The 14,152-nt window shown below is 41.0% G+C and overlaps 1 protein-coding gene across 11 annotated transcripts in view; it reads right to left on the reverse strand.

The window, feature by feature from the left end:
- Positions 1-14,152, reverse strand: part of TTLL5 (tubulin tyrosine ligase like 5) — a 302,536-nt gene that overhangs the window by 225,595 nt on the left and 62,789 nt on the right. For 9 of the 11 annotated variants that reach the window (XM_068542235.1, XM_068542220.1, XM_068542214.1 and 6 more), the window contains 4 exons: positions 6,744-6,825; positions 5,090-5,151; positions 3,824-3,918; positions 1,348-1,389 (listed from right to left, as the gene is read on the reverse strand). In XM_068542235.1, the coding sequence (XP_068398336.1) occupies positions 1,348-1,389; positions 3,824-3,918; positions 5,090-5,151; positions 6,744-6,825 (281 nt within the window). The remainder of the gene's footprint in view (positions 1-1,347; positions 1,390-3,823; positions 3,919-5,089; positions 5,152-6,743; positions 6,826-14,152) is intronic. The other 2 variants (XM_068542242.1, XM_068542226.1) reach the window with 1 other exon arrangement.

The raw sequence follows: 14,152 nt of genomic DNA on the forward strand, positions 1-14,152 counted from the left end.
TTGAAGTCAACAGCCTTGGTTTTTGTTTGCCACGGAGAGCAGCTTGCACACTTAGGTACCTGCTAAATACAAAATACTATTACAGAGTTTTGCATTCTACCAACTAAACAACAAAACTTGTGTTACCAAATACTAGACAACACAGCCAGTGAGTCTTTTTTTTCATTTCTTGGATTCATATAAACCATGTAAATCACTTTATCAGAAACAGTAGCAGGGCTTCCCTGGTGGCACAGTGGTTGACAGTCTGCCTGCCAAGGCAGGGGACACGGGTTCGAGCCCTGGTCTGGGAAGATCCCACATGCCGCGGAGCGACTGGGCCCGTGAGCCACAACTGCTGAGCCTGCGCGTCTGGGGCCTGTGCTCCGCAACAGGAGAGGCCGTGGCAGTGGGAGGCCCGCACACTGCGATGAAGAGTGGCCCCCACTTGCCGCAACTAGAGAAAGCCCTTGCACAGAAACTAAGACCCAACACAGCCAAAAATAAATAAATAAATAAATTAATTTTAAAAAAAGTATTAAAAACAGTAGCTAAGAAAGTTATAATTCAAGCTTCCAAGCTTACCAGAAACTGTATCTACAAATGCCAAAATAAATATATTGGAGCTTTTTACTAAAGAACTAATAATTGCAAGTGACACACTTATAAATGAGAGCATCTACATCACTCATATCAAAGCATCAAATCCTATCACTTCAAAAGATGTTAAAAAAAATCTGCATAGAAGAAAGCGACAGTTTATCTCACATACTGCTAACAAGAATAGAAAGAGGACAAATGCTGATCATTAAGAGACTGAGATAACATATTTTGTCTTTATTTTAAACGTTGCATCTGAGACACCAAATATGGCAGAGTTTCTAAGATTCATAAAACTGCAAATCACTACATATAAGAAAAGTCATCTGTTAAAAAACTCAAATACAGCCCAATACCCAATGTGAAAACATTTCCAATATTAAGCTACTGACAAGGGTATGTTTCATAAGACATCTGAACAAATGAAAGGTTACTTGTGCACTATGATATTTCTTTTCTGGAATATTTTGGTCAGAACAATAGATATGCCTCTAAACTCTGTTCATCATTTAAATTCAACTGCCTCTATCACAGCATAATCACCATCAGAAAAAGAGGATTCATAAATTCCTGCAACCTCTACTCTTATATACTACATCCAAAAAGATCTCTGTGCATTCACTTTCACTTATTCTATTTTACATTATTAAACTGTTCAAAAAGCAGGTGCATGAAATAGGTACTGTGAAACAGTGAAGCTAAATGGCTTTTCATTTGGGGCATGGAGATAAAAATTTGAATGAAATCTCCAAACGATCCAGAACTTACCTGTTTGGTGCTCGATGACTGAAACTGTGCAGATACTGGACGCTATAAAAGACAGAAAAATGGAATAAAGCCTTATCTTTTCCTAACATGCCTGTATTTTCCAACTCCTACATCTATGGTGACAAAAATAATCTTCAAGCAGACAGCAAAAGCCAAAGCCCTATATTTTGCGCTCAAAAGATTAGAGCATTTATTATTGTTCACACTGCATTCTCCTGCGGTATAACCATTCCAGTTTCACCTTCTCACCACTGAGAACTCGATCCTACTGTCACGTACTGAAGATCCTGAAGTTAACTATTCTACCTGATAAAATGGTCTCACACAGTACATGTAATCTATAGCTTCTTTAGCCTTTAAGTAAGTGTCCTGTGGACTGCTCATGGATGAAGTCATGCCATTACCTACCAGTAAGCAGAACAAACAGTGAATAGAGTCTCCACTACGTGCAAAGAGTCACCAGTAAAAGCTGACAGGCAAGCTAAGAAAAGGGATCAATTCATCCAAGGTTGACATACAGCTACTCCTAGAGTGGAGCTTGCAGAAACTGTTAAAGATGAACAGAAACATTCGTAATCCTTTATACACAGTCCTGTGGCTCTTGCCACAGATACTGCAGAAAACAATTTGCAAAGGAACGCGATTGCCTAAATTCAGTTTTCCTAGTACACCTAGGTTAACCCTCTACCAGCTTGGTGCTTTGTGACCTAGAGGGGTGGGATAGGGAGGGTGGGAGAGAGACGCAAGAGGGAGGAGATGTGGGGATACATGTATATGTATAGCTGACTCACTTTGTTATAAAGCAGAAACTAACACACCATTGTAAAGCAATTATACTAACACACCATTGTAAAGCAATTAAAAAAAAAAAATTAAAGAAAACCCTTTGATCTGTGATGTACTGATCAAGTACAACCCTGTTGCCTGGTTTCACTTCTAATCTAAGATAATATCCCTTAAAATACAGTTCACCCTGTTCCACACCACAGCACTAACGCTAATAGGGAATAATTCTAAGGCAAGAGGTCACAGGCAACCAATAAACTGAATCCAGCTCAAGGACATGGTATATTTCATCTGCAAAGTATTATTTTTTAAACTGAACTCTTGTTGCCAGTATTTTAAAATAAGATTTCTGATTTCTCTTGACAGTAGGAAGATCTAACAACACTTGGCCCACACTCACGCATGGCAATGATCAGCCAGAGCACTTAAGTAAAAGAGCTGCCCTTTTGATAGGAAGCATGCACTGCCCAGTTTACTGCAGTCACAGCACTCTTAGCTGTATCATACCTGGCCCTAGTTACCCTTTTACATTGTCTCTCTGAAGCCCCTAGAGGCATTTGAGTTTGCAAACCCTGTCCTAATGGAAAGTTATGTGAATAAATAATGGTACATAGCTTAGCAAACAGAAGTAGCAGTAATCTACATGAGACCAGCAAGCAAAAGGAAGAGAAGTGGGAGGAAAAAAGGGAGAGGTGGAGGGCTAAAGTGGAGGTACGGGGAACATAGGAGGGGCGAAGTAAGGGAAAGGGGAGGGACAGGGAGAAGCAGCAGCTGTTCCTGCCCTCAAAGAGCTTACAATCTAGCAGAGGAGTACTGGACACTCTAAAGGCAACAAGTCAATGAATGCAAAACAATGCAATAAAGAACCAGTAAATAATGCTGCAATGAAAAGAAAAGGTCATGACAGAGTGGAACGGATTTAATAAGAAACGATCTCCAAACTTCTGAGCAGGTGAGGTAATCAATCCAGATGGGAAGACAGGAGGAAAGTGGACCTTCTGGATAAGAAGAAATGTTAGAGGCAAAGAAACACAAGTGGAAACTAGCCAGGTCTAGATGGGCGGGGACTGATCAGATGATGGAATAGGTAGGCAGAATGATGAGCTGATTGGTTTAACTGGAACAAAAATGCAGAGTACGCAGACTGGAGCCACACTGGGTCAGATGATGTTTCAGACACGCATGCACAGCTTTCGGCAGGCATTTATCTCATTTAACTTCAATCAACACCTCATGATCATTGAGGGTCCCTGTGAAGAGACTCACACGTAGAGAAGATATTACTTCAATTGAGCATCTTCTCTGCGAAGCTAGTCTGAAGATCAAAAAGAATACAGCAGAGTAATGATGAGGAATTTGTAGATTCCCTCTCTGTGCCTCGTTTATGAGCATATCAATTTGAGAAAACAGAAAGTGATTTTTAAAAAGAGAGAAAAAGAAAAAAGGAAAAGACAATGAAAAAAGAAGCCAAAAGAAAAGAAAGAAAAAAGCAGAGAGTAAGTTGGTTTGAAAGCATTAAAAGCATAAGCTATTAGCTGTGGCTGAATACAACTGCCTCCTGTCTAGAATGGTCCCCCAATTCTCCGGCTGTAAGGGACCTTATAATCATAGCGCTTCTACTCACTCATTGACAACAGCTGCCACTTTGCAATAAGCTTCCTTGGGGCTTCCTGTTGCTGAATTTGCTTACCTGAGGTTTCTGGAAAGGGTTTCGCCTGGAAGACTCAAAGGTGGGATAAATTGGCCGGGTTGATGCCCGCTGGGCAGGATCTTGACATACAAACCCTGAATGGGGAATGGGAAATATTAAAACCTGCCATTTTCTAAGAAATTAGCAGATTTAGCTGCACCTTTCCTTTAGATGGACAAACTCAGTTTCACTGTCATAAATATTACAGAGATCCATCCTCAGGAGGTTTAGGCATGACTGTCCCATACACATACTCCACTTGAACTTCGAACCACCACAACTGGAGCAAACAAGAAAGGAAAATATGCAGATAAATCAGCCTTCCTTGGGGAGCTGGGGAGCTGAAATGTGATACTGATGGAAAAAGAGATGTAGACTTTTGATGAACTTCAGAGTAAAAGTGCAAACCACCGTTTAAAAACACACAGTTGTTAATAAAGACAAGTTATTTCAAAGTGGCTTCCTGGATGGTGACTGGAAAATAATGTTGTTTTTACCAGGAGAATCCAGAAGCAAGTGAGGGGTCTTGTCCTGTTATAGGATCCACTTCTGGAACTGCTTAAGGTGGTCTATTGGCAACTTCCAAAATGGGCTTTGTAGATTACCCATTGCTTAAGAAATTAGGCTTGGGCCAATTTCACTTATTTCCTAAAAGGAAGCAAATTCTCATCTAAGGAGAATACGGTAGCAAAGTTTTACAGCATTTGCTGGTATACCAAGTGCTAGTTCATTTCAAGTGTATTTTATCATGTCTTTTTAGAGTACTTAAAACAACAACAACCCCAAACCCACAACATACCCACCTGGCTGCCCATCTCCACCTCAGAGTTTTGGCTTATCTACTCAGAAAGAGATTTCTTCCTTGGCTGCTTCAGTTATAACCACTATAGAAGAGTGCTGACACCAGTAGAGACTGCCTAGCAGAAACACAGCCAGGATCATTCGTAACAAAGCCTCTTCAGTGGGTTTCACTATCTCAGCTCAGAGAAAAATATATTTTCTCCAGATCTTTGCTTAATTCTCTTCCTCAGCTCCTAATTCCTGTGCCCCAGGAATTAGGTCTCAGCCCTAGTTGTGGTTCAGCCTCAGGGCAGGATGGAGACAAGGGGAGTAGAAACATATAAACACTTCCCTGAAAATATAATTTTTTAGTACAAAACATTTAGCATGGCTGAGAAACCGCCAGTTGGCAACACCTACAGAACCTGACAAAATGGATGCACTGCTTAACTTTTATATGAGTTTTCAGAAAACACTACTACTCACCTACAACAGTGAACATATCTGAAATCATACTGGCTTTAATCTTTAGGTCCAGAGGTGCATCACTAACAGAACAAAGAAAGAAAAGAGCAATCAATAATTTTATAGGTTAACAGAATAGCTGCCCCTAACAAATACAGCAAAGCTACCAAATGTCAATGAGGAGATACACATAAAGCACATCAAATCCATGGGGGGAAAAAAAACATCTGGGCAAAAATTCTAGAAATAAAAGCCTGGCATCAAACTCATCCTCTGCAAGGCAGGCCCAGCTCTAAGGCGCTTATCCCCTGACATGCAATCTTTTTATTCCAGAAGGTATTGTGCAATTCAAATTTTGCACAGGTCATAACACTGCTTCACTATCACTGTGGATTTGAGAGGTTCAGAATTTTAATATGCTCTTTTATGAGTGTGCCCATCGTTCAATTTTTTTTTTTTTTTACTGCTGTGATAGTCAAATCACATTCACATGCAAGAGAAGAAACTTGGGCTATCTCTGTACTTTTTTTAAGGCTTCATTTTCCATTCTAAATCGATCTTCTTAAGCTTGCAGGCTTGCAAATGAAGGCAAAAAAAAAAAATACAAGTTATACCAAAATATCACCAGATGATGCAGCAGGAACCCACATGGAAACAGAAACAACATGGTCCGAAAGCGGGGGGCATCCCTATGGCAGTGATGCCATGCTGGCTTTGGAGTTGAGGTGTTCCTCCAGAAACCAGATTCCTCTGGCTGCTGGACCCAATGCCTTATCCCGGGGCTCTCTAACATTGTATGATGTACATTGCCAGGAAATCTGCAAAACGTTGACTTAACCAAAGTGTAGCACAACATCTGAAGCATCTGTATTACCCAGCTCTACACCTTACTACTGGGGTTAAGCCAAACTCCCACCCTACAAAGCAGTCAGTCTGTCTTTATTTGATTACTTGGCATTTTCCCAAAATTTCTCATCGTTAAAAATGCAGCAGCTGGGTGGTCTCTGTCATAAATCTCTTGGGTTTTTAGCTGTTTAGAGAAGCACAGAGCTAACAGAAACTCTGGCTGTAGCCACAGATAGAAGCAGAATCTTCTCTGGTATTGAAAAGTAAGTTTCTTTCCTTTTTCTAAACAATAGATAGGTTAAAAAAAATTTTTTTTAAAGATTGTTTTAAGTCTTTAGACTTTAATCTTGGATGGATAACACCAGGACGTGGACAGGATAAAAGGACCAGATATTATATACACTACCCTAGGCCCAGCTCTATACCTTTATGGTATATGTGGATTAGAGTATGTATAAACTTTTGGTGGCAAAGGAAATGCAATATCTCATGTATTTCTTTACCCTTAGCAGAACACCTACAAAGCTTAAAAAAAGAGAGCGCGAGAGGGAGCGCACTGGGGATAAAAATGAAAGAAGCTTCCCTTAGAAGCCCAATAAAACAGTAAACAAAGATTGCAAATTGACTAGTAAGACAGGGGTCCATGGTTGCAATATGGACTCTGACAATATACCACAAATCCCCCAAATTTAGAAATTCTAGTCATCTCAATCTAATAACCACGGGAAAAAAAATCTCCTAGCGCCAAGAGAAATGACCAAAAAAAAAGTGTTTTAGTGCTGCTTATTGAAGGTTTGTCCTTTTCTAGTTGATGGAATAGACTACTTACCAGGCCAAAGAGGGAGAGAGATTCACTTCCAACAACCATGGCTTCAGAGTAGAATCTATGAGCACGTCAAAGCCATAGAGTTCTAGAAGTACAACATAACACAATACACAAGATCATTTTCCATGTCACAACCGAACAAAGATCTGGAAGGTTCAATCCAATCAACTCCCATCAAAGGCCTAGAAATTTGCTAAGTATCAAGAGGCAATAGAAGTAGAGAACTTTCAAGTCCAAGAGAAATCAAGTTCTAGAGATAATAAGAAAATAATGCTATAAAACTCCAGTTTCTATCATCCACTCTACTGACATTCCTGAACTCTACACAGAAAGTGACCTGACTCTAGAAGTTAACCAGCATGATTCTGCTGCTGTCTAGAAGGGTAAAAAAAAAATGTTAGGAAAAGGAATGCAACAAGTGCATCCAATATCAATGCTGCTTTGGGCTTGTTCTAGATTGTTCTCCCCCACTACTTCCCCCACCACACTCTGAAAACAGGAAAATCTACAGAAGGCACCTCTCTAGGATCTTCCCATCACACTTTCTTAAACCAAGACCTTACTTTTGCAACCTAGGTCAAGAAGACATCCAAGCATAAAACATATTTATTCTTTCCCCTCTATGGTTTCAATTCCTCTTTGAAGATAGAAAATAAAATACACTGGCCCAACACAGAAAGACAGAAGAGAAAGGAGGGAGCCAGTGGCAGCCGAGCAAGACTGTGACGAGCCATAAAGGGGGGAGCCAGAGATCAAATTTCCATGGCTTCTGGATTCTTTACTGATTCTTGTCCCCTAAGTCCCCAACTGTTACAAAGACCAAAGCCAGAACCATTAGCAGGCTCTTCTCCCAGAATGCAGGGATGAGAGGCTAACTTTGGAACTTCAGCTGGCAAACTTTACTCTCATTATTATTATTATTATATTTTTTCTGGCTGCATTGGGTCTTCATTGCTGCGCGCGGGCTTTCTCTAGTTGCAGTGAGCAGGCGCTGCTCTTCCTTGCGGTGCATGGGCTTCTCATTGCGGTGCCTTCTCTTGTTGCGCAGCACAGGCTCTAGGCACGTGGGCTTCAGTAATTGCAGTAGGTGGGCTCTGTAGTTGCAGCACGCGGGCCCTAGAGCACGTGGGCTTCAGTAGGTCCAGCACGTGGGCTCATTAGCTGCAGCGCACGGGCTCTAGAGAGCGCGGGCTTCAGTAGTTGTGGCGCGCGGGCTCAGTAGTTGTGGCTCGCAGGCTCTAAAGCGTAGGCTCGGTAGTTGTGGTGCACGGGCTTAGTTGCTCCATGGCATGTGTGATCTTCCCGGACCAGGGATCAAACCCGTGTCCCCTGCATTGGCAGGCGGATTCTTAACCACTGAGCCACCAGTGAAGTCCCTCATTGTTATTATTAATGAGGCCCTCTTGGGGACTTCCCTGACGGTCCAGTGGTTAAGAGTCTGCCTTCCAAAGCAGAGGACACAGGTTCGATCCCTGGTTGGGGAACTAAGATCCCACATGCTGCAGGGCAACTAAGCCCGCGTGTTGCAACTGCTGAGCCTGCGTGCCCTGGAGCCCGCATGCCACAACTAGAGAGAAGCCCGCGTACCGCAACGAAAGATCCTGCAGGCCGCAACAAAGATCCCGAAACAGCCAAATAAATAAATATTAAAGAAGAAAAAAAAAATGAGGCCCTCTCCACAGTCCTCCTTAGTATACATACATCAAATACATCAGACTTTCAGAAGCCCCACTCGTTCCCAAACATCCCACTCTGTGTCCCTCAGATAAACTGTTTACACACACCTTCTTCCCAAGAGAAAAGACTAGCTTCCTTACAGTTCGACCAGAGGTCACAAGCCACACAGCTCACAGCCACGGAACACAACCAGGTATTTTCCAGAAATTCACTTTGAAACACATTTCTTTACTTCAAGAAGGATTTTCCCATTTCTCAATCCTCTCAAAAACACAGAACAAATGTAGGCTTCTAAAAAGATGTTGCCAAAGATTCTCTTCTAGAACATGAAGTCTGGTGTAATGGGAATCTAGAGACCTGGATCCTCCTCACCACACCACCTTTTATTCACTGTGGAGCATGGGGGAATCATCTCTCTCTCTGATACTTTATTAGCTCCCTCTGGCTTTCCCTATTCTCTTTTTTAATCACCATTTGTCAATCTCCATATGCTCAGCTAACCTATATCCAGAATTCCTATTTAGGCAATATAGATTCAGGTAGACATTCATATTCAAATTCTCTCTCAGGTGAAGTTTGCATGAAGGAGTTGGTTTCCATGGTACTTATTTAGGATTCCATTTAATTTGCAAAAATAATCACAAACTATAAGAGAGTCTGAGATAGGATTCACCTTCATGTAACCACACAAAAATCATATATTACCTATACTTCAAAGGTGTAAAGAAAAGAAAGCTCCTTTACGTATCTTATTTTTGGTAGCACGTTCATAGCTTTTATAGCTGGTACATTCTCTTTACCTGATCTTCAGTCATCCCATGGTATATTCCTCCGTTTTAATCTGAGAAAAATCTTTCTATGATACAGCACTAGTAAAGGCATTTAAAAGGAAAAACCTAATTACAAAAACTACAAATTCATGTTAAAATTACACAAGCAGAGAAAGTATAATGAGTCTGATTCAAGAAAAATAACATTCTCTTCAGTTTTTAAAAGCTGAAGCACAGGATTCAATTATTTCATAAAGTGGTAATATTATTAATAATAATAATAGCGTAAGGAATGGGGTGAGAATAATGACTGGTGCACATATTGATCAGATTTGCAGCATCAGCCACAAATGAACACAAATTGAAATCAGAAAAACAATCAATAAGACCCATTATTTAAACACCTCACAATAAGCAACCGACACATTTACTTTACTGTCTCCCCAGTTAAGAGGCAGATTCCAAGAATCTAAGCTGAAAGGCTGAGAACCAATAATGTGGAAAGTAAGAGGAAAGGAAAAAACAAAAACAAAAAAACAACCCAAAGAGAGAAAACACCCTTTACAGTGCAACTTAATTTTCACTCAGGTGAATAAATCCCACCAGGGCTAAACGATCTCAAAATCAGCTTTGAATCTAACTAATGTCTGTACATGCACCAGGCTTGGATCTACCATCACTTGAGGGTGGGGTATGTGACAGCACTGCAACACAGCGCAAAGCCCAGCTCACCTGAGAGGCGGGAACTGGGGGAGAGGATTGGGGTGAAAAAGAGAGCATTTGTATCAGGTTTATCTCTTATAACAATCAACTCAGCTTAATCAAAAGCATTTGGGTCCTTGGCAGGCTACTAGAGTCCTTATAATGACCCTTTTAACTTATGATTGGTCTTTTCTGAGGACATTAAAAATTTTAAACTGTAAAAAGTATCAATAGGTTGTACTGAGAATATTAAATTTCCTCACCTTTTAATGTTGTGTGTTTTAGCAGCAGTGTCTACAATTTCAAAAATTCAGTATCCAGGATGAGATACACCAGTGTTCCTGTCATTAAAAGGTGTAGGCAAGCTAGGCTTTTCCAGTTCTGAGAGCTACTTTCTTTGTTCTTCTGCGTTGTCTTCATCGTGACAGAAAAGCAAGTATTTTTAAAGGACTGTTGCTACCACCTTATTCAACAATGTTTCCTCAAGAAAATTTTCCTTGGTGAGATATATTTCCTTCAGCCCCCAGCCAAATCAAAACAAACTTGAAAATGTGACTAGTGAATGGTAAGAAGCCTGACTCCACCTCGTATTTTATATTAGCGCCCTTACCCCCCTATTACTTTCAAGCAGCGTCTTTTTTTTTTTTTTAATTTATTTTATTTTTGGCTGCGTTGGGTCTTCGTTGCTGCGCGCGGGCTTTCTCTAGCTGCGTTGAGCAGGGGCTACTACTCCTCGCTGTGGTGCGCAGGCTTCTCATTGCGGTGGCCTCTCCTGTTGTGGAGCACGGGCTCTAGGTGCACAGACTTCAGTAGTTGTGGCTTGCGGGTTCTACAGCGCAGGCTCAGTTGCTGTGGCGCACGGACTTAGTTACTCCGCGGCATGTGGGATCCTCCTGGACCGGGGCTCGAACCTATGTCCCCTGCACTGGTAGGCGGATTCTTAACCACTGCGCCACCAGGGAAGCCCTCAAGCAGCGTCTTGAAAAAGCAATCTAACTTTCTTAACGCCTACTGACTCCCTGGCCCATGACAATTTGCTTCTGCTGCCACTCTTCAATAATTGACTAGTCTCACTGTGATCCCCAAAGACCACCTTGCTGCTTTAAGCCCAAGTATCTGAAACTGTTGACAACCCTTACGTATTGGAACTTTCCTCTCCCTTGGTTCCAGGACACTGCTCTCTTCTGATTGTCCTCCTCCTTTCTCTCCTTCTTTCATTCCTTCTCTTCTGCCCAGCTAGTCACTGGTAGGCTTGCTCAGGGTAGCATCCTCAGGCCTCTTTCCTTCTCTGTTCTACTTCTCTTCTTGGGTGATCTCATGTATTCTCATGGCTGCAATTAACATTATGATGATGACATTCAAATCTATATCTTTAGTCAAGTGTCTCCTGGACACCAAATCCATAATTCCAAATGCCTTGCAGACATCTTCACTAGGATATCCCACAGGTACTTAACACTCAACAAAACACAGCTCGTTATCTTCTCCCAAAACCTGTTTGGCTTCCCATTATTCTTCATCTTCGAAAACCCCAAGCGCTAGTCTCCAAAGCTAGAAACACTCTCTTTACCACCTCCCAAATCCATCACATTACCAGATCTCTTTCTCTCTTTGCTTCTCTTTAATCCAGCCTTTCTTCTATATTCCCTTTTGAGGTAAAATTTATATATTTAATGAAATGGACAGACCTTAAGTGTACTATTTGATGAGTCTGGATACATCCATGTAACCCACACTCATATCAACACACACAGAACATTTCCATCACCCCAGAAAGATCCCTCGTGCCCCTTCCTGGCAAATACTCTGCTCCCTGCCGCCACACCCCCAGACAACTATTATTCTTATTTCTTATCCCATAGATCATTTTTGCCTATTCTAGAGTTTCATATAAATGGAAGCATACACTCTTTTGAGTCTGGCTTCTCTCATTTAGCATGTTTTTGAGGTTCATCCATCTATCATTATTTATTGTTTTAAGATAGGTTTACTGAGGTATAATTTACATAAAGTTTACCCTTCTAAATTATAAAGTTTGATGAGTTTTGACAAACGCATAGTTATTTAACTGCCATCACAGTCAATATGCAGAACAATTCTATCACAAATATTCCCTTTGTCACTCTGCAGTCAATCCTCTCTCCCCATCCACCAGCAATCACTGATCTGATTTTTGCCTTTTCCAGAAAGTCAAATCAATAGAATCACACGGTATGTAGCCTTCTGAGAGTGGCTTCTTTCACTTAGCATTGTGCGTTTGAGATTTATCTATGTCGTCACACATATCAGTTAGTGTAATTCATTCCTTTTACTGCTCAGTAGTATTCCATTTTATGGACCACAATTTGCTTATCTGTTCAACAGCTGATAGACATTTGGGCTGCTTCCAATGTTAGGCGATTATGAATAAAACTGCTATAAACATTCGTGTAAAGGTACTTGTGTGAACATATGGTTTCATTTTTCTTGGGTAAATACCTATGAGTGGGAGCGCTGGGTCACATGACTAAGTGTATATTATCACTGGGTACCTCCTACCACCAAATCATTTCCCTAGCACTAGTCTCTCCCCACTGTAGTCCATTCTCCACGTGGCCATCAGAATTACCTTTCTAAGACACAAACCTAACAGTCAGGTAGAGAGACAGGCAGTGAATTGGCCCAGCAACAGATGCTGATGTCAGGTTGGTTCCTGGTGGATTTTAAATTAGTCACTTCTAATAATGCTGTACAGTATTCCCTGTGTTATAATTCTGTCACACCAAGCTTTGGGTCAAGTCATGATAAAAGTTAAAGGAAAAATAATAATCCAGTTGTTCCACTGCTCAAAAAACTCTGGTGGCTGTCTATTGTCTACAGGATAAATTTAAACATGCCAGTCCTTTACAATCGGTCCCCAAACTACTTCCATAACCTTATCACTCGCCACCTCATCCAACTCAGGCTACATCTAGTCACACTGAACTTTCCATTTCAAAACATGCCACATCCTGTCATGACATTGTATTTTGCATGTCATATTCCCTCTGCAAGGAATGGCCTTCCCTGGCTCCTCTAGGCATAGCTGGTAACTCCTGGTGTATTCCAAGAGCACCTGAGTCACGCTGCTACTTGTGCTGTCCTGTGTCATTTCATGTCTGGTTCTCCCCACTACCTGAGGGCAGGGGCCATGTCTCATGCACTGCTCTATAGCAAACAGTCTGCACTATACAAAGCACATAGGAAGCAATCAAGAAAACACTGATAGAAAAAAAAAAAAAAGAGAAGAAAAAAATTTTTTTAATTAAAAAAAATTTTAATGTAAAACACTACAATTTTTGAGAAAGACAAAATAATTTGCAGCTACTTCCCAAAAGTGACCCTAACTGCAAGGCTTAATACTCATAATAAAGCCACCAATCATAAAGAAAATAAGAGAAATTCTCATTAAGATTTTTACATATTAAGACATATTAAGGAAAAACTTAATAAAAGATGGTCTAGAAAGGGAGGAAAAAAAGATCTGATAGGGAAATAACAATGCATCCAAGTCCTAAGAGATTACTAAACATGTCACACCACTAGTTTTGGAATCAACCCACTAACCCTCCCCAGAAATAAAGTCCCAGGTGAAGCTGTAATCCCTGAAATTGCAAAGTGCTGACATTAGCCAGTTCTTGCTGTCAGTCAAATGCTATTGTATAAAGGAAATTCTTTTCACCTTGGCTGTGGATTGGAGTTGAAAACCTAAGGAGGAAGTCTTTATCTGGGGTCCAGAAGGAAAATTTGGGGGAAAAACAGATCAAAATCCCACAGGAAAATGAACTAAATAAAAGAAAAAGCCCAGAGCCAATTTGTTAACTAGTCCAATAAATCAATATGGTATCTGGCTACCATATGCAAAGGTAGATTTGAGAGGAATATCTAGAACTAGGTACCGCTGATTAGAGCAGAGAGACTACCCTTTTTTAGGCCTGATCTGCTAGAAAGGATGACATCACTTTTCCTGAGATCTAGTTACAGGAGAGCAGAAGGAGAATCCAGGATACGGGGCGCGCCAAAAATTGCTGGACACATCAGAACTTGTCTTTATGCGGGTGGAAAATGAGCCAGAGAGACCTGGCTCTCACACTTGGCTTTGCCATTTATTAACAGCATGACCTGGGACAAATGATTTAACCTCTCTGAATCCTTTTTCCTTGTCTATAAAACATGAGTAATAAACACCAACAAAACTCTTAAGAGGACTAAAGGAAATAACCAGTGAAGTGTGCCTGACAAACA

The sequence above is a fragment of the Eschrichtius robustus genome, chromosome 1 (genome assembly GCF_028021215.1).
Source record: "Eschrichtius robustus isolate mEscRob2 chromosome 1, mEscRob2.pri, whole genome shotgun sequence".
NCBI classification, from domain to species: domain Eukaryota; kingdom Metazoa; phylum Chordata; class Mammalia; order Artiodactyla; family Eschrichtiidae; genus Eschrichtius; species Eschrichtius robustus.